At 41.6% G+C, this 23,511-nt stretch overlaps 1 protein-coding gene across 3 annotated transcripts in view; it reads left to right on the forward strand.

The window, feature by feature from the left end:
- Positions 1-10,982: 10,982 nt before the first annotated feature.
- LOC115220346 (chromodomain-helicase-DNA-binding protein 1-like) overlaps positions 10,983-23,511 on the forward strand; it is a 68,542-nt gene continuing 56,013 nt past the window's right edge. For all 3 annotated transcript variants that reach the window (XM_029790452.2, XM_036509993.1, XM_036509994.1), the window contains exon 1: positions 10,983-11,154. In XM_029790452.2, coding sequence (XP_029646312.1) covers positions 11,055-11,154 — 100 coding nt within the window. In that variant the 5' untranslated portion in view covers positions 10,983-11,054. The remainder of the gene's footprint in view (positions 11,155-23,511) is intronic.

The following is a 23,511-nucleotide window of genomic DNA, read 5'->3' on the forward strand; positions in this document are numbered from 1 at the left end:
TGTGTATGTAACAGCAGCACTGTCTTAAATTTATGTGTGGTACTGTAATGTGTGCCTATAATATAGGGCCCTGGTTGAGTGCAACTGCATCACCTTCATAGATTTGTGAGCAGCAATGCAATCTGGGCCCCTTATGCTGGCATGTTTACTTAGCAGCATCACTAATTCAGATTTATGAGCAGTATTGTAGCGTGGGTCTTACGATGTTGGTTAGTGTAACAGCCTTGACGTCCTAGATTTATGAGCAGTATTGTAACGTGGGTCTTACGATGTTGGTTAGTGTAACAGCCTTGACGTCCTAGATTTATGAGCAGTATTGTAATGTGGGTTTTACGATGTTGGTTTGTGTAACAGCCTTAATGTCCTAGATTTATGAGCAGTATTGTAATGTGGGTTTTACGATGTTGGTTTGTGTAACAGCCTTAATGTCCTAGATTTATGAGCAGTATTGTAATGTGGGTCTTACGATGTTGGTTTGTGTAACAGCCTTAATGTCCTAGATTTATGAGCAGTATTGTAATGTGGGTTTTACGATGTTGGTTTGTGTAACAGCCTTAATGTCCTAGATTTATGAGCAGTATTGTAGCGTGGGTCTTACGATGTTGGTTTGTGTAACAGCCTTAATGTCCTAGATTTATGAGCAGTATTGTAATGTGGGTTTTACGATGTTGGTTTGTGTAACAGCCTTGACGTCCTAGATTTATGAGCAGTATTGTAACGTGGGTCTTACGATGTTGGTTTGTGTAACAGCCTTGACGTCCTAGATTTATGAGCAGTATTGTAATGTGGGTTTTACGATGTTGGTTTGTGTAACAGCCTTAATGTCCTAGATTTATGAGCAGTATTGTAATGTGGGTTTTACGATGTTGGTTTGTGTAACAGCCTTAATGTCCTAGATTTATGAGCAGTATTGTAATGTGGGTCTTACGATGTTGGTTTGTGTAACAGCCTTAATGTCCTAGATTTATGATCAGTATTGTAATGTGGGTTTTACGATGTTGGTTTGTGTAACAGCCTTAATGTCCTAGATTTATGAGCAGTATTGTAGCGTGGGTCTTACGATGTTGGTTTGTGTAACAGCCTTAATGTCCTAGATTTATGAGCAGTATTGTAATGTGGGTTTTACGATGTTGGTTTGTGTAACAGCCTTGACGTCCTAGATTTATGAGCAGTATTGTAACGTGGGTCTTACGATGTTGGTTAGTGTAACAGCCTTGACGTCCTAGATTTATGAGCAGTATTGTAATGTGGGTTTTACGATGTTGGTTTGTGTAACAGCCTTGATGTCCTAGATTTATGAGCAGTATTGTAACGTGGGTCTTACGATGTTGGTTTGTGTAACAGCCTTAACGTCCTAGATTTATGATCAGTATTGTAACGTGGGTCATACGATGTTGGTTTGTGTAACAGCCTTAACATCCTAGATTTATGATCAGTATTGTAACGTGGGTCTTACGATGTTGGTTTGTGTAACAGCCTTGACATCCTAGATTTATGAGCAGTATTGTAACGTGGGTCTTGCGATGTTGGTTTGTGTAACAGCCTTGAAGTCCTAGATTTATGATCAGTATTGTAACGTGGGTCTTACGATGTTGGTTTGTGTTACAGCCTTGACGTCCTAGATTTATGAGCAGTATTGTAACGTGGGTCATACGATGTTGGTTTGTATAACAGCCTTGAAGTCCTAGATTTATGAGCAGTATTGTAACGTGGGTCTTACGATGTTGGTTTGTGTAACAGCCTTGACGTCCTAGATTTATGATCAGTATTGTAACGTGGGTCTTATGATGTTGGTTTGTGTAACAGCCTTGATGTCCTAGATTTATGAGCAGTATTGTAACGTGGGTCTTACGATGTTGGTTTGTGTAACAGCCTTAATGTCCTAGATTTATGAGCAGTATTGTAACGTGGGTCTTACGATGTTGGTTTGAGTAACAGCCTTGACGTCTTAGATTTATGAGCAGTATTGTAACGTGGGTCTTACGATGTTGGTTAGTGTAACAGCCTTGATGTCCTAGATTTATGAGCAGTATTGTAACGTGGGCCTTACGATGTTGGTTTGTGTAACAGAATTGACGTCCTAGATTTATGATCAGTATTGTAATGTGGGTCTTACGATGTTGGTTTGTGTAACAGCCTTAACGTCCTAGATTTATGATCAGTATTGTAACGTGGGTCTTACGATGTTGGTTAGTGTAACAGCCTTGACGTCCTAGATTTATGAGTAGTATTGTAATGTGGGTTTTACGATGTTGGTTTGTGTAACAGCCTTGACGTCCTAGATTTATGATCAGTATTGTAACGTGGGTCTTACGATGTTGGTTTGTGTAACAGCGTTGATGTCCTAGATTTATGAGCAGTATTGTAACGTGGGTCTTACGATGTTGGTTTGTGTAACAGCCTTAATGTCCTAGATTTATGAGCAGTATTGTAATGTGGGTCGTATGATGGTGTGTAACAGCATCACTGTCCTAGCTATGTGAGCAAGCAATACACCAATGTGTGTCTTACGATGTCTGAGTTTGTCTAAGCAGCTCTATTCCAGATTTGTGAGGTGTAGTGTAATATATATCTTTGGTGTTTATGTGTGTAACTGTATCAGTTTTGTAGGCAGATTTATAAGTAGGATTGTGATGTGGGTCTTATGTTGTGTATTTAATAACATCACTGTTCCACATTCATGGGGTGGAGTTCACTGTGGGTCTTATCATGTTTGTATATTATTTAAATCTCACAGTCTTAAGTTTATGAGTAGCCATCTATAATATGAGTACATGATGTGTGTATGTGTGTAAGAGTATCACTGCCCTAGATTTGTGCACAACACTGAAATGTGGGCCTCTGATGTTTCTGTCACAGCAGCATTTTCCCAGATATTTTAGCAGTACTGTAATGTGGGTCAGAGATGTTTGTGTATGTAACAGCAGCAGTGTCTAATATGTGAGCAATACTGAAATGTGGCCTATGATTTTTTTGTGCATAAAAGCGTCTCACAGTCCTTCATATGTGAGCAGTTATTGTAATGCAATCTGAGATGCTTGTTCATGTCACAACATCACTGACCAAGATATCTGAACAATACTGTAACATGGATCAAGGATGTTTGTGTTTGTAACAGCAATACTGGACCAGATGTATTAACAATATTGTAATGTGGTGTATGATATTTCTATATAAAATGACAACAGTGTCCTAGATACACGAACAGTTTTGTAACATGGGCCTGGGATGGTTGTGTGTGTGTGTGTGTGTGTGTGTGTGCATAAAGGCAACCCTTTTGTCATGCATAAACTGAGATACTATCAGCAAAAATTAGACAAGCCAATAAGATATATGAGTGTATGAAATTATGTAGAATCCATTTAATAAACACTTCTCCAGTTTTATTTGACTACTGTAACTTGAGTGACCTATTCACACTGTATTTTCACAAGACTAAAAACATACATGCATACATAAACACATACATACATGCACATACATACATACATACATACATACATACATACACGCATACATACATGCATACATACATACATATATATATATATACATATATATATACATATATATATACATATATATATATATAATATATATATATATAATATATATATATATATATATATATATATATATATATATATATATATATATATATATATATATATATATATATATATATATATATTATATATATATACATATATATATATATATATATACATACATATATATATATAATATATATACATACATATAATATATATATATATATACATACATATATATATATATATATTATATATATATATATATATATATATATATATATATATGTATATATATATATATATATATATATATATATTACATAGTAAGCATTGTATATGTTGCCCTATACTTATTTATGCAAAAACTATGCCTTGTCATTTCTTTTGTTAATAAGTCAATAATACCATGTTAGGCTATAAGTAGAAGGTTAGAGGTTTCAAACCCAGTCATTAGCATTGTTATGCACCCATCCTTGGTCAGGATACTCAATTCTTTCTGGTTCAAGCCCACCTCCAGCCATAAATCTGATTAAAATCTCTCAAGAGCAACCATCAGAGTTGGTGTTTCCTTTGGTGATGCATGAGATCCTATATTATTTAAAGACTGAGATAGAAATGGGAATGAGTGGTGTTCATGCCTTTCTCAAAGACACTTGTGATGTAAATGATGTAGACTGAGGCTGAACCCAAAACTGCTACCTCTGCTTGCTTAGTAAATAACCAAGAACTCTGTGGTACTCACCATCAGCCATCATTCCTTGTCTAAATACAAAATATTCCTAATTTCAGGGTTGGGTAAATGGGAAGTTGTGGCATGCATGCCTTTCCAAATAGGAACTAAAATTGTGTCATGATCTTGAATTACTGAAAGCCAGCTTGTAAATTACCCTCCGAATCTAATCAGTTACTACTGGTATTGGTTATAAAATCACAGCTCCCTCATTGGTTATAAAATCCCCCTGGCCCTCTGTCGCTTATGACAACAAGGGTTCCAGTTGATTTGATCATTGGAACAGCTTATGCAAGTGGCTGAGTGCTCCACAGACACATGTACCTATTTATTTGCTACCCACAAGAGGCTAAACACAGAGAGGACAAACAAGGACAGACAAACGGACTAAGTCTATTACATCGACCCCAGTTCGTAACTGGTACTTATTTTATCGACCCCGAAAGGATGAAAGGCGAAGTCGACCTCGGCAGAATTTGAACTCAGAACGTAGTGGCAGACGAAATACCTATTCCTTTACTACCCACAAGGGGCTAAACACAGAGAGGACAAACAAGGACAGACAAAGGGATTAAGTTGATTATATTGACCCCAGTATATTAAGGCGGCGAGCTGGCAGAAACGTTAGCACGCCAGGCAAAATGCTTAGTGGTATTTCGTCTGCCGTTATGTTCTGAGTTCAAATTCCGCCAAGGTCGACTTTGCCTTTCATCCTTTCGGGGTCGATTAAATAAGTACCAGTTACGCACTGGGGTCGATGTAATCGACTTAATACCTATGTCTGTCCTTGTTTGTTCTCTCTATGTTTAGCCCCTTGTGGGCAGTAAAGAAATATATATTGACTCCAGTACGTAACTGGTACTTAATTTATCAATCCTAAAAGGATGAAAGGCAAAGTCGACCTTAGCGGAATTTGAACTCAGAACGTAGTGGTAGACGAAATATGGCTACGCATTTCACCCGGCGTGCTAACGTTTCTGCCAGCTCGCCCACAGACACATGTACCCTTAGCATAGTTCTCAGGGAGATTCAGAGTGACACAGAATGTGACAAGACTGGCCCTTTTGAATTACAGGTACATTTTTGCCAGCTGAGTGGACTATAGGAATGTGAAATAAAGTGTCTTGCTCAAGGACACAACATGTCACCTGGGATTTGAACTCACAACCTGAATGCCCTAACCACTAAGCCAAGCACTTTCACAATGCTAAAACAACAGATCCCTCATTCTCATTTGTGATAATGGAATGACCTGAACTGATGAGGGAATCTTTATGTGGTTGCTTCACCTGCTGGAAATAGAGAGCAAATCTCCTTCACATTACACTCAATGCCCTTAATTAAGTGAAAGACGTTAGATAATGTTAGGTGGGTTATCTCTTCAAAAATGGAAATTGTCATGGCCAGAATGTGTTCGATCATAATAAGTCTGCAGGATCAAGGCTGACCAAGGGTTAAACAATAACAACCACTTGGATTAGGGGTTTGGGTCTTATAGCTTGGTGACAGTGGGGAAGGGCAAAACCAGTTATCATTTTCACGACTGCCAAGACCTCTATAAAGAAATTAAGGAAGATCTTGATGCCCTCAATGTAGAGAATATCAGACCAACACTGGGTTGCTTTCAAACAAAAACTGAACTGATTCCACCCACCACAGTCAGTGAAGGATGGTGGACTTAAGGCATCTGCCCCCGGTTTAACAAGATCACTTGGTCCTTGGGTACTGGATTAAATCTATTACCCAAATTAAGTCTTTCACTTCCGGTAATAAGCTTAATTGGAAAGGTAAGAATATTTCCCCAGGCTAGAAATTGGGGACATTTAGGGGTTTAGACCAGGAGAAATTACCACATGATGGGCAAAGGAGAGAGTACTGTAGAGTACTCTGTACTAAGTACTTTGCAAGCCCAGCAAGCAGGGCTTGTTTCTGCTTCCTTCACCTCTCAGCATTTAATCTGGCCATGCCTGGCCCAAATATTCTACCTGTTTTATGTTCAAACTGATCAGATCCTGCCTCTTACACCTATCCTACAATGTCATTCTAAAGATTTACAATCACATCATCAAAATCTCAAAGCTACAAAATAAAAACAATTTGAAGACAAGGAGGAGGAGCAGTAAGAGGAGGAGGAGGAAGAAGAAGTGCAGGAAGAGGAGGTGGAAGAGCAGGAAGTGGAGGAGGGGGAAGAGCAGGAAGTGGAGGAGCAGGAAGAAGAGGAACAGGAAGTAAAAGAAAAGAAGAAGAAGGGGAGGAGGAAGGGGAAGATGAGAAAGAAGAAGAGGAGGAGGAAGAGGAAGATGAGGAAGTAGAAGAAGAAGAAGAGGAGGCGGAAGAGGAGGAAGAAGAACAAAAAGAAGGAGAAGAAGAAGAAGAGGAGGAGGAGGAGGGCTTTATATTTCATCAAGGGGACACAAACTTTCAAACTGGACATGTCATTGAAGAAAAAACTCCTTATTTCAGAGAACAGTTTATATAAAACACACACACACACACAAAACAGAAAACGAATGCCAAGTTGCCATTTAAGATTCATCAGCAAAAAGTTTGAAGCCAAAATATGTTGAGAGGAAAGTGTTTTTGTGGAAATCAATTGATTGAAATAGTCTTGATTCAGCACAAAATCTGTCGACCTACTTTTAGATTAATTACATTGACAACTTTTAGCTGCGGGTCTTCCGTTCCCTTTGCACTTATGTAATGCTTTAAGAATATGGATCCCTTTCTGAGACTCCTACACTGCAACTGCCAAACTTATTCCCCAACAACACAAACATCTCTAGTCTGTTTGGCTCTGCTTTCTCCTCTCCATTTAGTGACCACCTCTACCTACACTCTAACACGACTTACACTTCTTCCTCCCTGTCTACTTACTCTCATACAGTCATCACTCTTCCTCCCACTCACTGCCTACACTCCACTCTAACACTAGTCCTGCCTCTTCCCTCCAGTTGCTACTCCTCCTCCTCCTTCTTCCTGCACAGGCTTGGTTGTGTGGTTAAAAGGTTTGCTTCCAATCATGTCATCCTGGGTTCAGTCCCACAGTGTGACACCATGGGCAAATGCCTTGTGCTTTATCCCTTCGCCAACCAAAGCCTCACGAGTGAATTTGGGATGCGGAAACTGGAAGAAGCCTGTCATGTATAATGTATATACATAGGCATAGAAGTGGCTATGTGGTTCTGGGTTCAGTCCCACTGCATGGCACCTAGAGAAAGTGTCTTCTACTAGAGCCTCGGGCCCACCAAAGCCTTGTCAGTGGATTTGGTAGACGGAAACTGAAAGAAGCCTATCGTATATGTGTGTGTGTGTGTGTGTGCGTGTGTGCATGTGTGTATATATGCTTGTGTGTCTGTGTTTGTCCCCCCACAGCACTTGATAACTGATGTTGGTGTGTTTACATCCCTGTAACTTAGCAGTCTGGCAAAAGAAACCAATAGAGTAAGTACTAGGCTTACAAACAATAAGTCCTGGTGTCAATTTGTTTGACTAAAGGCAGTGCCCCAGCATGGCCACAGTCAAATGACTGAAACAAATAAAAGAATAAAAGATGTGTGTGTGTGTGTTTGTATCTGTTTGCCCCACCCCCACCACTGCCACCAGTATTGCATGATAACTAGTGATGGTTTGTTTATGTCCCTGTAACTTAACAGGGAGTAATAGAATAAGTACCAGGCTTGAAGAACAAGTCCTGATGTTGAGTTATTCAACTTAAACCCTTAAAGGTACTGCTCCAGCATGGCCATAGTCCAATAATGACTGAAACAAGTAAAAGGTGAAAGGTGAAGAAATATTCCTCCTCTTCCTCCTCCTCCTCCCACCTATGTTCATTCACCCCTCCCCCCTCTCTCCATCAATAACACTGCCACTCCTGCTCCCCCTCCATCACCAAATTCTTGCAGTTTCCTTTCACCATTCCTCCAAATCAACTTAGAAGTTCACCACCACCACCACTCCCGCACCACCACCACCACTCCCGCACCACCACCACCACTCCCGCACCACCACCAACACTCCCGCACCACCACCACCACTCCCGCACCACCACCACCACTCCCGCACCACCACCAACACTCCCGCACCACCACCAACACTCCCGCACCACCACCACCACTCCTGCACCGTCACCACTCCCACTCCAACACCAATACCACAAACACTCCCACGCCGCCAACACCACCACTCCCACTCCTGCATCACCATCACCACTACCACACCACCACCACTCCTATTCCCCACATCACCACCACCGCCACTCCCGCACTACCACAACCATAAACATTATTCTTGTCACCCACCACATACAACCCTTACCATCATCGTCATCATCATCATCATCATCAACTACACTACTACCACCACCATCATCACAGCCAACACACCACGACCACTACCACCATTAGCACTACCACTCCTACTGCCACCACCACCACCACCACTAACAGGTGCTGTGACCTTGACCTATGTCAACAGCTGTAACTCTAATCAAATAATCAATAACAATCTTTTATGTTGACGAAAAAAACTTTTAATTCATTGTCAGTGGGAGGGGGTGAGGGGGCGGGGTGAGGTTACTGTCACTTACACCAAAACACCATTGGTGGTGTTGTTTAGTACCAAGATCAAAGACGTTCCAGTAGTGACCGTCCCTAACTTTTTATTCAGAGAGACATTGTCCAAGACCAGGTTATCAATCTGTTCTTGTCTTGTTTAACCCCAGGCCAACCTTAAGCTAAAGAACCTTCATTTAAAGACGTTCTAGTCATGACTACAACTCTTTTATCCAGATCTAATCAGGGTCCCAGTAACAGGGGATGCAGGGGGTGCAAGCACACCTAAAATTTTTGGTGGGTGCAAAATCAAAATTCGCACCCCCTACTTAATTTTCCCAGGTTTAGAAAACATTGCATTAGAAGGGATTTGTAAAAAGTAGCTTCAAGTTAGGTTTCCTCTCAAAGAACAAAAATAAATGAAATAACAATAAGACCTTTATTTGTACGAAAATTCTGGACCTCGTTTTGCACCCCTTAGCAAATTTCATTCCTGAGCCAGTGGATGCGAGCTGGCAGAACCGTTAGCACGCCGGACGAAATCCGTAGCCGTATTTCGTCTGCCGTTACGTTCTGAGTTCAAATTCCGCCGAGGTCGACTTTGCCTTTCATCCTTTCGGGATCGATAAATTAAGTACCAGTTACGAACTGGGGTCGATGTAATCGACTTAATCCGTGTGTCTGTCCTTGTTTGTCCCCTCTGTGTTTAGCCCCTTGTGGGCAATAAAGAAACAGATATAATGTGTGTATTGTTCTAGATTATCTTACGTGTTTTTTCCAATTCTTTAAGACAAAACAATGTGAAGTGAGAGGAAAATGGTTGGAGATCAAGTGATAACAGCATGGGTACCAGTACCCGCTCTGACACTAGGCCCTACTTATTAGAGATACCTACCTTACATGTCAGCAGCACCTCTGCAAGTTATTAGAGGTACCTATCTTAGTTCTCATTGAAACCTATCCTTGTTATTAGATGTACCTACCTTACTTATTAGAAGTAGAGGTACCTGCCCATGTCATTTGAGTTACTTATCCTAGATACTTGGGGTACCTATCGTTGTTATTGCAGGAACCTATCCTAATAAATATAAGTACTTATACTTGTTATTAAAGGTACATACCAGAATTAGTGGAGGTACCTATCAGAGTTATTTGAGGTACCTACCCTAGTTATTAAAAGTAATGGTACTGCTCCTAGTAATTTGAGTTACTAATCCTCCTTACTAAAGGTACGTATCCTGGTTCTCATTGGTACCTGTCCAAATTATTAAGGGTATCTGTCCTCATTATCAGTAGTACCTACCCTAGGGGTAGCTATCCTACTTAATATTGCTAACTATAATATTAGAAATACAAAATACACTTGCTCCAGTATGGCCACAGCCTTAGGATTGAAACACGTAAAAAAATATGTAAAGCTACATTTCGTTTTGTTTCCAATGGTTCTGTTAAGCTGACAGACAGGACCTTTGGCTCGTTGGACGAAACAGCTGGAAATATTTCGTCTCTACTCGCGGCCATTTCCTTTCGGGGTCAATAAAAATGAACCATTGAGTACATTCATTCAACCTTGCCAGTCATGGGTAATTTGTTTTTGAGAAGCAGGCCGCAAGAGATATGGTTCGTTATCAGCCGGGCCGCAAGAGATATGGTTCGTCATCAGCCGGGCCGCAGTTAGCCCGTGACCTCAACGTGTGGGACTTGAAACAACATAGGTAAAACAGAAGTTGCTATTAAAACCACGGTTGAATCCTTATTTAGCACAACCATCATCAAAGGTAATCCATCCACGATCATCTCGTCTTTTTAAAGGTTTCTAAGAATACATTTTCCATTTGTGTCCTTCTACTTTTAAGACGGCAGAATGAAATTTGATGGAGATTTGACAGCTATTTCTAGCAGACCAAGTGAGTACGGCAGAGCTGCCCTCATTGAATTTGTGGTTACTGGTCAAAACTGATTGGCAAAACCTATAATCAAAGGCATTCCAGTCGTGACTGTCCTGTCTTTTTTGTAAAGATATGTAGTTCAAAACGTTATGGCATGAATCCATATCCATCAATAATAAGTTTGAGAAAGATTTGACCGCTTTTTCTACCAGATCGAGATTTAAGGCACCTGTTTTTATCTGGGGCGATTATTTGAGAGGATAAAAGCTTCCTGTTACACCGTGTCCTGCTCTAACTTACGGGTGGTTCTGTGTTGTTGTTGTGATGAATAATGAAGGAAATCCTAGCGAAGATAGAGCAGCTACAACTGTTAACTCCCCATTCGACTTACATCAGTTCACATAACCACATTAAACAGTTTGGTTGGTCAGGTAATTTGATAATTTACAGTTTAGACAGACTTTCTCTTTTTGTTTATCGACAACCCGGTCAAAAAAAAAAAAGAAAAACCGCGGGTAAACCGTTGTTATGGCGGGGAAATCGGTGTGTTCATATACGTACACGTAGATACCTACAAACATACTCTTATATATACTTATAAATTACCGTTAGCATTATTTTAACGGTTATTTGTATTTCTGAGTTTAGTTTCAGTTCTTTTATGTTGACAGTCAATGTAATTTTCTGTCAGTATTTTCTATTTCTACTGCGCAGAAACTCAATGGGTCAATCTCTCTCACTCTCTCTCACGCGCACACACACACACATATATATATACGTGTGTTAACATGTATAACAAAAGCTTTTAATTCACAGAATAAATATTGAGTCGTGAGGGTTCCTCACAGCTTAAAATTATTTCACTCTGAACTGTTTTTTTTTTAAATTTATTTGCCAATACAAGCCATTTCCAGTTTCGTTCGATTTTACTGCTTCATTCAAAAACGTACAATTTCTTTATTTTAAAACACCTTATCGTCTCACCTGCGTATCTAGCTATCCTTGCATTTCCTGCTATCTACATAATTTTTAGTTGCACATACAACCGACTTACAAAAAGTATTTTATATCACATTTCTCGATAGTCGTGACTAAAACTAAATCTCCATAAACTACCGACTGTAAACCTCCGTTTCTTTTTATATATTATTATTAATAATAACTTCCTTAGATACTGACAACTATTTCTATCGACTTTTCTAAAGTATACATCCTGACCAACTAACTTAGTGAACTGTGCCTCCATTTACAACAATATGCTGCAAAATGAAACCCACTTTCTATTCAGAAATACAAAAACTGAAGTCCTTGAATAACAAGTGAACAAGTCCAACATAAAGAGGCAAGAACCAATGAAAAGTAGTTGCGCTGTTCTCTGGTTCGTTCCCTAGAGAGGGCAATTATTTCACCACAATATAGCTCACCGTGTTTATTATCATTTATCTTTTACTTGTTACAATCATTTGACTGCGGCCATGCTGGGGCACCATCTTGAATATTTTTTTAGTCGAATGAATCGAATCCTCGTACTTATTCCGTCGTATCCTCTTGCCGAACGGCTAAGTTCCGGGGATGTAGACACACCAGTACCGGTTGGGGTACAGACACGCACCTGGGTACCCTTTTGTGAACTTGCTACTGTCTCTGGAAGAGAGACTTCACTGTTATGATTCTATGTAACAACTGGCATGGTTATGTGGTAAAGAATTTGGTTTGTAACTACGTGGTTTCAGGTTCAATCGTGCTAAACCTCATCTTGGGCAAGCTTAAGATCGACCAAAGTGTCTTGAGTAACACTTGGTTGATGGAAACTGTATGGAAGCCTATCTGTGGCTGTTCCAGTGTTTGATGGTAATCTGTCCTTAACACCATCACCTCATGCCTTATATTTGCCTTCAGCAGAGTTCACTGTTTCTAACTCTAAGGCCAGGTCCCTGGTATGAGGATAACATCTTCCACAAGGGTCACAAAGACCCCAAAAAGAATCAAGGAGCTGTCTTTCTTCCTCTGAGTAAGCCATTAAAAAAATGTCCTACACTAAAGTAGGAAAGGTCATGGTAGGAATAGTAGTTAAATTACTATCCAAATGTGCTGGCCATTATATATGTATCTCATCTTTTATGTCAGCCATGAGACTGTGGCCCCGCTGGAGCACTATCTTGAAGAATTTTTAGTTGAATAAATCAACCCTGGTACTTATTGTATTGATCTCTTTTGTTGAACCCCTAAGTTATGAGCGACATAAACGCATCAACACCAGTTGCCAAGTAGTAGTGAGAGGCAAACAAAGAGACACACACACAAAGGGCTTCTTCCTGTTTCCGTCTACCAAATCCACACAGAAGCCTTTGGCTGGCCTGTGTCTATAGTAGAGGACACTTGTCCAAGGTACCACACAGTGGGACTGAACTCAGAACCATGCCATTATACGAACATGCTGGTGTATATAAGCTACAGTGTAGAGAAATACATGGGTGTATATTTATCGATGTCATCATCGTTTGTTTATATTTGTGTTCCTCTAAAAGTCACTCAGCCAGCAGTGACATCTTCAAAGGGGGAAAAGCCAGCAGATGACTTTGTTGGTGAGTTATCTGCTAGTTGTGTGTCTATGAAGACTTGTGAAGTAAGAGATCCCTTATTTGAAAAGCATGTAAGAGTTAGTGACAGGAAGAGCACCTGGCAGCAAAACAACACCTCAATAATATATTCATCCTACTCATCATCATCATCGTTTAATGTCCGCTTTCCATGCTAGCATGGGTTGGCCGATTTTGACTGAGGGCTGGCGAACCAGACGGCTGCACCAGGCTCCAATCTTGATTTGGCAGAGTTTCTACAGCTGGATGCCCTTCCTAATGCCAACCACCCTGAGAGTGTAGTGGGTGCTTTTTACGTGCCACCGGCATGGGGGCTAGTCAGGCAGTACTGGCAATGACCTCGCTCAAATCTTTGTACACATGCCACCAGCACAGGTGCCAGTAAGGTGACTTGTAACTCATGCTAGCATAAAGAAATGGATGTAAAACTTTACAAATGATGTATGTATATCGTCATTATAAATTTTTAATATCCACTTTTTCATGATAGCAAGGATCCAACAAGACCTATTAAGGCAAGATTTTCTGCAGCTGGATGTCCTTCCTGTCACCAATCCTCATAAGTTTCCAAGTAAAATACTGTTGCTTCTAGTCTTTCTAATGGCCAGCCATGTCTGATTGTAAACAATACTATCCAACACCAATGATATTGTTTACAAAGCCTGCAAGCTTCTTCTTGTTCAACCACTTAAGTGTCTGCTGGATGTGTTTTATTGTGGCACCAGCACCAGTGGGGTTGTCTTGTATCCTACATGACTAAAGAGTCTTCACTACTTTATAGTGTCTCTGTTTATTCAAAACAGGATAACTGAGTGGGTGAATAGAGAAGAGAGAAATAACAGGAAGACTGGGATGAGTGGTTAAAGGAAGGAAGAATATGGTGAGAGAAACAATGAATGGAGTTAGCTGGTAGTAGAGGATGGGTCATGTAAAAGAGATAGTAAGGGAGGGAGTGATGGAAGAGATGTAGTGATGGTAGCTACATGTTTAGTGGTGTGAGAGGGGGATTAAATGATGGGGCGGTATTAGTGGTTAATGAGGGTAAGAGAATGAGATGATTGTTAGTAATGAGTTGCCTGGGAGAGAGGAAGTGATGACTGACAGAACAGAAAGGGTTGTTGTAGGGTGTATCAAATACAAGTTGATCTAATATTGTGATTCAAATATCATGATGGGAGAGAGGTAGGGAGGGAAGGGTGGTGGTATAATCCAGAGTAAGGCGGCAAGCTGGCAGAATCGTTATCACGCCGGGCGAAATGCTTCGTGGTATTTCGTCTACTGCTACGTTCTGAGTTCAAATTCTGCCGAGGTCGACTTTGCCTTTCATCCTATCGGGGTCAATAAATTAAGTACCAGTTACGCACTAGGGTCGATATAATTGACTTAATCCGTTTGTCCTCTCTGTGTTTAGCCCCTTGTGGGTAGTAAAGAAATAGGTATAATCCGGAGAAGTCCAATACCTTCCCTTGTTAGCTTGGTACAGTGAATAGGAGAGAGAGGATGTGTGGTTTGGACAAATTCATTGCCATCCCAGGTTACATAGGCAGAATGTTGCAGTGGACAGGGAAAATTTAGTGCCACCTCTATATATGGAGACAGTGGAGAAAATATAAGTGATGGAGAGGTGAGTAGGTGAGGGTGAGGCTGGAGGAACAGCAGATAACTGAAATGAGGGATTCAAATGTAGACCCCCTATATCTCCCAGCCGTCATCACTTCCACTATTCCAACCTTTGTTATTCCATTCTTGCCTGGGTGCATGTGCCTCCTCTGGCACCCTGTGTCGTGTCAGTCAGTCATTGCCATTGTGCCATCTCCTTTATGACATTCAGTATCCTGGGGCCAATCTGCACCACATAACTCCAAGTCTTTCTGCAGATTCCATCTACTTTGAGTATCCTACGCTTCTTCATACAACTGCTACCCTCCGCACGTATCTACCCTTCATATACCCATACCAATGCAGTCTTCCCTCTTACTACAACTAATTCTTCTTGCACCCGATTTTTCTCTCAACCCAGTTGTGCTCTGTTGTTCATTAACATTATTTATCCAGCAATGGGGGTAAGCTGGCGGAATCATTAACACAACGGGCAAAATGCTTAGCGACATTTTATTTGGCTTTATGTTCTGAGTTCAAATTCCACCAAAGTCGACTTTGCCTTTCAACCTTTCAGGGTCGATAGAATAAGTACCAGTTGCACACTGGTGCCAATGTAATCGACTTACCCCCTCCCCATCCTTGCTGGCCTTGTACCAAAATTTGAAATCACCATCATTTGTCCAACAGATTATTCTCATTTGATTTCTTCTTTCTAGTCTTTGCAATTCCTCTGCATTCAGCGCCTGTGTCTTGCTACTCGGCCATATTGTAACGGTTACACAAATGTCATACAAACTTCTCTTCAATCTGGGGAAGAAACCCTTTATTACCAACATAGTTAATTGTTCCCTGAACTTTTTTCCCCACTCATTCTTACTCTGGTTACCATACTTTCACAACACCCACCTCCACCCCTAATTATGTCAATAATAGGGAGCTGAGAGGCAGCAAGCTGGCAGAATTGTTAGCATGCTGGGCAAAATGCTTAGTGACACTTTGTCCATCTTGACATTCTAAGTTCAAATTCCTCCAAGGCTGTTACTGCTCACAAATTTAGGACATGGAAGATTGGTTGTAGGGGAGAGGTTTGCCAAGGATCAGACTGTTGCAGGGACATGGACATAAACACTATCCCTTGATGGTCTCGACCTTACTTGACTGGGTCTTCTTAAGCAAATCCCCAATCATCTCAGTCCTTTATCATCTCGTCTGTGAGGCTCAACATCTGAACATCACATCCACAGGTTCCCTCCACATTTAGAGATCAGCACTCCTTTACGCAGCCGTCCTCACCCATATGCATTGCATGACCGTACCAGCACAGCCTTCTCTTTTACACACTACATTTAATGCCTCTCATATTCAGTTTTTCTCTCAAATTATTTACACTTTGTCACACTGGCACACTGACATTGCACGTCCGGCAGAGCATGCTGACTTCATTTCTTTCAGCCATTCACATGCCTTCTGCAGATGCAGCCCACATTTCACTATCATGAAGCTCAGTTGATCGTACACAAGCATTGTAGACAGACAGACAGACCTCCATGTCTTGTAATGCTATAAATCCTTATGTTGGATTCTGAGTTTTATTTTATTGCTATGAAAGGACAGCAATCACCCATGCTTACCCATGCATTCAAATCACCACGCCTTCAATGTTTTCCCATGGGAAAGAGTTAAAAATTGACACAAATGTTGTCACAGATGTTGCCTTAGGAACCTGAAGTGTTGATACACAGATTGTGTAAGGCAACCTTGCTGAAAGATTCACTGGAATAGAGTTGAGCTAAGATTCAACAACCCAATGCAACATGCTTAGCTGTTTTTAGTCAGTTTCCAGTAGGTTCTGGGTTCAGATCTCATCGACATCCAACTTTATCTTTCTTCCTTCCATGGTTAATAAAATAATTAAGTCCTAATTACTGATGTCAGTATAACAAACGTCCCCACCCCTACACATTTCTTTTTTTTACTTTCTTCCTATTGTAGAAATTATTACCCAGGGTGTGTATTCTGGGTGGGCTTGGTGGGGGCCGCACACCCAGCCAAGATGGTAAATCTTTATACTAATTCTGGCACAGGTATGGCTGTCGTTAATAAGTTTGCTTTGCAAACCATGTAGTTTTAAGTTCAATCCTCCTGTGTGGCACTTTGGGCAAGTATCTTCTATGTCCCCAGGCTGAACAAAGCCTTGTGAGTGGGTTTGGCAAATGGAAACTGAAAGAAGCCCATTGTGTGTGTGTGATGTTATTTGTTGGATTGTGATTGCATCTTATTTTGTTGAGTTATGATTGTATGTTCTGTATGGCTTATGTTTGATTTATAGTCTTTTATTCTTGTTTCAGTTGTTTGACTGTGGCCGTGCTGGAGCACCGCCTTTAGTCAAGCAAATCGACCCCAAGACTTATTCTTTGTAAGCCTAGTACTTATTCTATCGGTCTCTTTTGCCAAATTACTCAGTTGCAGGGATGTAAACACACCAGCATTGGTGGGACAGACAAATACACACACACAAACATATATACAACAGGCTTCTTTCAGTTTCCATCTACCAAATCCATTCACAAGACTTTGGTTGTCCCAAGACTATAATAGAAGGCAGTGGGACTGAACCTGGAACCATGTGATTGGTAAGCAAGCTACTAACCACACACTCCTGTGCCTATATATCATCATCATTATCATCGTTTAACGTCTGCTTTTCATGCTAGCATGGGTTGGACGATTTTGACTGAGGGCTGGCGAACCAGATGGTTACACCAGGCTCCAATCTTGATTTGGCAGAGTTTCTACAGCTGTATGCCCTTCCTAACACCAACCACTCCGAGAGTGTAGTGGGTGCTTTTACGTGCCACTGGCATGGGGGCCAGTCAGGCGGTACTGGCAGCAACCTCACTCGAATCCTTTTACACATGCCACTAGCACAGGTACCAGTAAGGTGACTTTGGTAACGATCACGCTCGAATGGTGCCCTTTTACGTGCCACTGGCACGGAAGCCAGTTGGCTGCTCTGACAATGATCACACTCGGATGGTGCTCTTGGCACCCTACTAGCACGGGCACAAGTGCCAGTCAGGCGACACTGGTGACGATCACGCTCGAATGGTGCCCTTTAAGTGCCACTGGCACGGAAGCCGGTTAGCTGCTCTGTCAATGATCACACTCGTATGGTGCTCTTTGCAACCTGCCAGCACAGACGCCAGTCATCGATTTTGATTTTGCTTTTAATTGATTTGATTTCACTTGCCTCAACAGGTCTTCGCAAGCAGAGTTTTAGTGACCAAAGAAGGAAAAGGTTACGCACAAGTGGGCTGGTTACGCCCCTGGCATAGGCCATGAGATTATGGTTTCATTTGGCTTGTCGGGTCTTCTCACGCACGGCATATTTCCAAAGGTCTCGGTCACTAGTCATTTCCTTGGTGAGGCCTAAAGTTCGAAGGTCGTGCTTCACCACTTCATCCGAGGTCTTCTTGGGTCTACCTCTTCCACAGGTTCCCTCAACCGCGAAGGTGTGGCACTTTTTCACACAGCTGACCTCATCCATTCTCGCCACATGACAATACCAGCACAGTCGTCTCTCTTGCACACCACATCTGATGCTTCTTAGGTCCAACCTTTCTCTCAAGGTACTTACACTCTGTTGAGTATGCACACTGACTTTACACATCCATCGGATCGTACTGGCTTCATTCCTTGTGAGCTTACGCAAATCCTCAGCAGTCACAGCCCATGTTTCACTGCCATGTAGCATGGCTGTTCGTACACAAGTGTCATACAGTCTACCTTTTACTCTGAACGAGAGGCCCTTTGTCGCCAGTAGAGGTAAGAGCTCTCTGAACTTTGCCCAAGCTATTCTTATTCTAGCAGCTACACTTTCAGTGCACCCACCTCCGCTACTGACTTGGTCCCCTAGATAAAGGAAGCTATCAACCACTTCTAGTTTTTCTCCCTGGAATGAGGCGGAAGTTGGTCTCTGCGCATTTTCAGTGTTTATTGCTCCTGAGTATCTGCCACATACAAAAACTTTCTTTCCAGTTGTTGTTTGATATTGCTGCGCCTCTTATGTGTCCATAGCTTACACTGGGTACATCTTATAGAGTTTCTACCTACGCCTCTACTACATATTGAACAGGGCCATCTACCTGAAGGGATTTGTGGTTTGCCTCCCTTCCTACATATTAGATTTTTGGTTTTAGCTAAGTTGATTCTGAGGCCCTTCGATTCTAATCCTTGTCTCCACACTTGAAACTTTGCCTCTAGTTCTGATAGTAACTCAGCAATTAGAGCAAGGTCATCAGCATATAGGAGCTCCCAGGGGCATCCTGTCTTGAATTCCTCTGTTATTGCCTGGAGAACTATGATAAATAGGATGGGGCTGAAGACTGAACCTTGGTGGACCCCTACATCTACCCTGAATTCTTCAGTGTACTCATTGCCAACCCTCACCTTTCTTACAGCGTCCCTGTACATGGCTTGCACAGCTCTCACTAACCATTCATCTATCCCTAGTTTCCTCATTGACAACCAGATAAGGGATCGGGGGACCCTGTCAAAGGCTTTCTCCATGTCAACGAAAGCCAGGTACAGGGCTTATCTTTGACTAGGTATTTCTCCTGCAGCTGTCTTACCAGAAATATGGCATCAGTGGTGCTTTTCCCTGGCACAAAACCAAACTGCATCTCATCCAAGCTGACTCTCTCCCGAATCAGTTGGGCTATGACCCTCTCCGTAACCTTCATTACCTGATCCAACAGCTTGATACCTCTGTAATTATTTGTATCTAAAGCGTCACCTTTACCTTTGTAGCAGTTAACTATTATACTGCTACACCAGTCATTGGGTATGACTCCTTCGTGTATCACCTGGTTGACTATACGGGTGACTAGGCTATAGCCAACACTATCAGATATTTTAAGCATCTCTGCAGTAATTCCTGATGGGCCTGGGGCTTTCTATGTCTTCATGCTTCTAATTGCTTTAACTACCAAGGAACTGTCAACTCGGATAGCTGGTCCCTCTGTTGGGTCAACATTCGGCAGACTCTTTTTATCCCATTCATTTTCCTTATTCAGCAACCTTTCATAATGGTGTCTCCAAACCTCTCTCTTTGCATCCTCATTCAGCGCAAATGAACCATCATCCATGCGAACACATTTCTCACCTACCACGTCACGATTCTCTCTCGCACACTGTGTTGCCACACGAAATACCTCAAGTCTTTCATCCTCATGGCGCAGAACATTGGCAAATTTTTTCTTATCTGCTTCCCCTCTGGCTAAATAAACCTGCCTCCTAGCTTCCCTCCTGGCAGTCTGATACACTTCCCTGCTATCACCGTTCTTCCAGTCCTTCCAAGCCTGTTTCTTTTGTCTAATAGCCCTGTCAACAACATTGTTCCACTACTACGTTATTTTGGGTCGGGAGGGGACTTTGCACCATCCACAGATCTGGTCGGTGGCCCTTAGCAGGTTGTCCTGTAGGAACCTCCAGTTGTCTTCTGTACCATGTGAAGCTATATCCCCTTCTATTTTGTCAAAGGCTTCGAGTAATATGCCTCTAAATCTCTGTCCATTTGCAGGATCTTTAAGTCTCCAGACCCTTCTTCTCCTTGCTGGTCGTCTTCTGGGCATTAATTTAGCTCTGATCCTGAAGTCACTAACTACTAGTCTATGTTGTGGGGTACATTCTTCGCCTGGGAAGGTTTTGGCATTTATAAGCAACTATCTTTCCCTTTTTCTGGTGAGGATGTAGTCAATCTGACAAGTGTGTCTGCCACAGCGGTAGGTGACTAGGTGGCTGGCAGGTGTTCTGAAGTTAGTATTGCAAACCATAAGGTCATTTGCGTCACACAACTCCAGCAGCCTAGTTCCCTCCTCATTGCGAGAGCCAAAACCGTAGCCTCCATGTATGCCATGGAAGCCCCCGTCATGTTGTTCAACATGTCCATTGAAGTCGGTCAGCCACAAAGAGAAGGTCCCTGTCATTCATCAATGCGGTAGTCTGCAACAGGGTGTCATAGAATCAGTCTTTCTGTCCATCAGGTAGCCCTGGCTGAGTGGCATAGGCTAAGATAATGATTGCTAACCCATGATGGGGCACTAATCTAATCTTAAGTATTCTGTCGCATACTCTGACTACCTCAATTACTTTATCTACCCATTTCTCTGCAAGAAGTATACCCACACCCCCAACCCCGTCAGTGTTCCCTCCCTAGAAAATCTTGTACCTGTGTTCTTTGCCTGTGAGGAACCTAGCAGAACCTCCTCTCCACCTTACTTCTTGGATGCAGCACATATCAACACATCTCCGTTCAAGCATTTCAACAATCTCACCAGACCTACCTTTCAGTGTGCCGACGTTGAGAGTGCCAACCTTGAGGGTGTGGGAGGTATGGGCCCTAGAGACCCTGGGATGGGAGACAGTGGCGTCATATATATATATATATATATATATATATATATATATACATACAATGTGAGGTATATTTGCCATCTCAATATGGCTAACCACTAAGGGTGGGTGTTACTGTAGCTTGTAGCCCCAGGAGAACATCTCCTCCAGCTGGCTATAGGCACACTTTCTGTGCCCTATCGGTATTTGCAAAGGGAGGTCATCCTTCCCTCATCAACCGAAGTGATACGCACAGACTCCAATTTCTGGGTATTGACCCGTCATCAGCGCACGACAATCACCGGTTTTCGATGAAAGGAGTCCCAATGCAAATATTTATATCCTTTTTCCAGTAACTTTTCGTCACTGATCTTGAAAAAGTGTATACAAGCAATAATAAATTGGAATATGTGTTAATATGATATGAAGCCAATGTAAAACCTGCTATTTTAAAGATAGCTTGTTTGCACCAGTACATCATCATCATCTAACGTCCGTTTTCCGACACCGGGGTCTGAGAAGCCAGGGGCTGCACCAGGCTCCAGTCTGATCTGCCAGTGTTTCTACAGCTGGATGCCCTTCCTAATGCCAACCACTCCGCGAGTGTAGTGGGTGCTTTTTACGTGCCACCAGCACAGGTGCCAGGGGAGTCTGGCATCAGCCACGGAAGCGAGCCAAGGCGGTGCTGGCATCGGCCACGTTCGGATGGTGCTTTTTATGTGCCACTGGCACAGAAGCCAGTCGAGTGTAAATATAAATATAAACAAATGAAAGACAGGGGATGGAATATTCAAGAATACATTATTAAATACGACAATTGTTTCTACACATCGATTCTTCTTGTGTGACACTCAGCAACTGGTTCAGGAGTATCCGGTGGTGCAGACGTTTCTTGTTGGGTGATAAATAAATAAAAACAACTCGTTAAAATGACTGTTCCACAATGTACTGTTTTGTAGAGAGAAAGAAAGCCAGACACAGGAAAATTCTTCATATATATATATATATATATATATATATATATATGATACAAAAATAAGATTGCAGAAAACAAAAAGAGTGTGATCGTTGTAATCGTTACCAACATCACCTTACTGGCACCTGTGCTGGTGGCATGTGTAAAAAGATTTGAGCGAGGTCGTTGCCAGTACCACCTGACTGGCCCCGGTGCCGGTGGCACGTAAAAGCACCCACTACACTCAGAGTGGTTGGCGTTAGGAAGGGCATCCAGCTGTTGAAACTCTGCCAAATCAAGATTGGAGCCTGGTGCAGCCATCTGGTTTGCCAGCCCTCAGTGAAAATCGTCCAACCCATGCTAGCATGGAAAGCGGACGTTAAATGATGATGATGATGATGAAAAAGAGAAACGAACACTTAATCCAGTGAGAAAAGTATTGAAAACAGATATGGATGTATAAACGCCCTCAGGCAAGCTGCATCGCACGAGTACACCCACTCCTACAAGCATTAGCAAAAATGTGAGCATATGCACACGCAAGGCTAGGTGCACTCAGGATTACAAAGCGAGTTAGTTATTTAACAGGTGTTTAGAAGAACAAGGAGGTTAAGAGTAAACTTATGTCACCCATACCTTAAAGTAAAATAAAATTGCACTAAGTTAACGGTTACTCAAAATTCATTCTCACTGCATTTCAATATAATAAAGATAAGGAAATAATTTTATTCTCAACTGCAGGGTAATGCTAATAATATAGCATGAACAGGATAAACTATCCATATTCCTGCAAAATATGGATGATTAATCCTGTTCATGCTATGTTATTAGCATTATCCTGTGTTTGAGAATAAAATATTTCCTTATTTTTCAATACATTTCAACTCTTCTAAAGAAAATTTTGTTTGTTAACTTTCAACAAAAGTTGAATTTAATATTATATATATATATATATATATAATATATATATATGATGATATATATATGTATGTACGTATGTATATGGCAGCAAGCTGGCAGAATCGTTAGCGCGCAGGGCAAAATGCTTAGCGGTATTTCGTCTGTCGTTACATTCTGAGTTCAAATTCTGCCGAAGTCGGCTTTACCTTTCATCCTTTCGGGGTCGATAAATAAAGTACCAGTTTCGCACTGGGGTCGATGTAATCGACTTAATCCCTTTGTCTGTCCTTGTTTGTCCCCTCTATGTTTAGCCCCTTGTGTGCAGTAAAGAAATATAT

The sequence above is a fragment of the Octopus sinensis genome, linkage group LG16, assembly GCF_006345805.1.
Source record: "Octopus sinensis linkage group LG16, ASM634580v1, whole genome shotgun sequence".
NCBI lineage: Eukaryota > Metazoa > Mollusca > Cephalopoda > Octopoda > Octopodidae > Octopus > Octopus sinensis.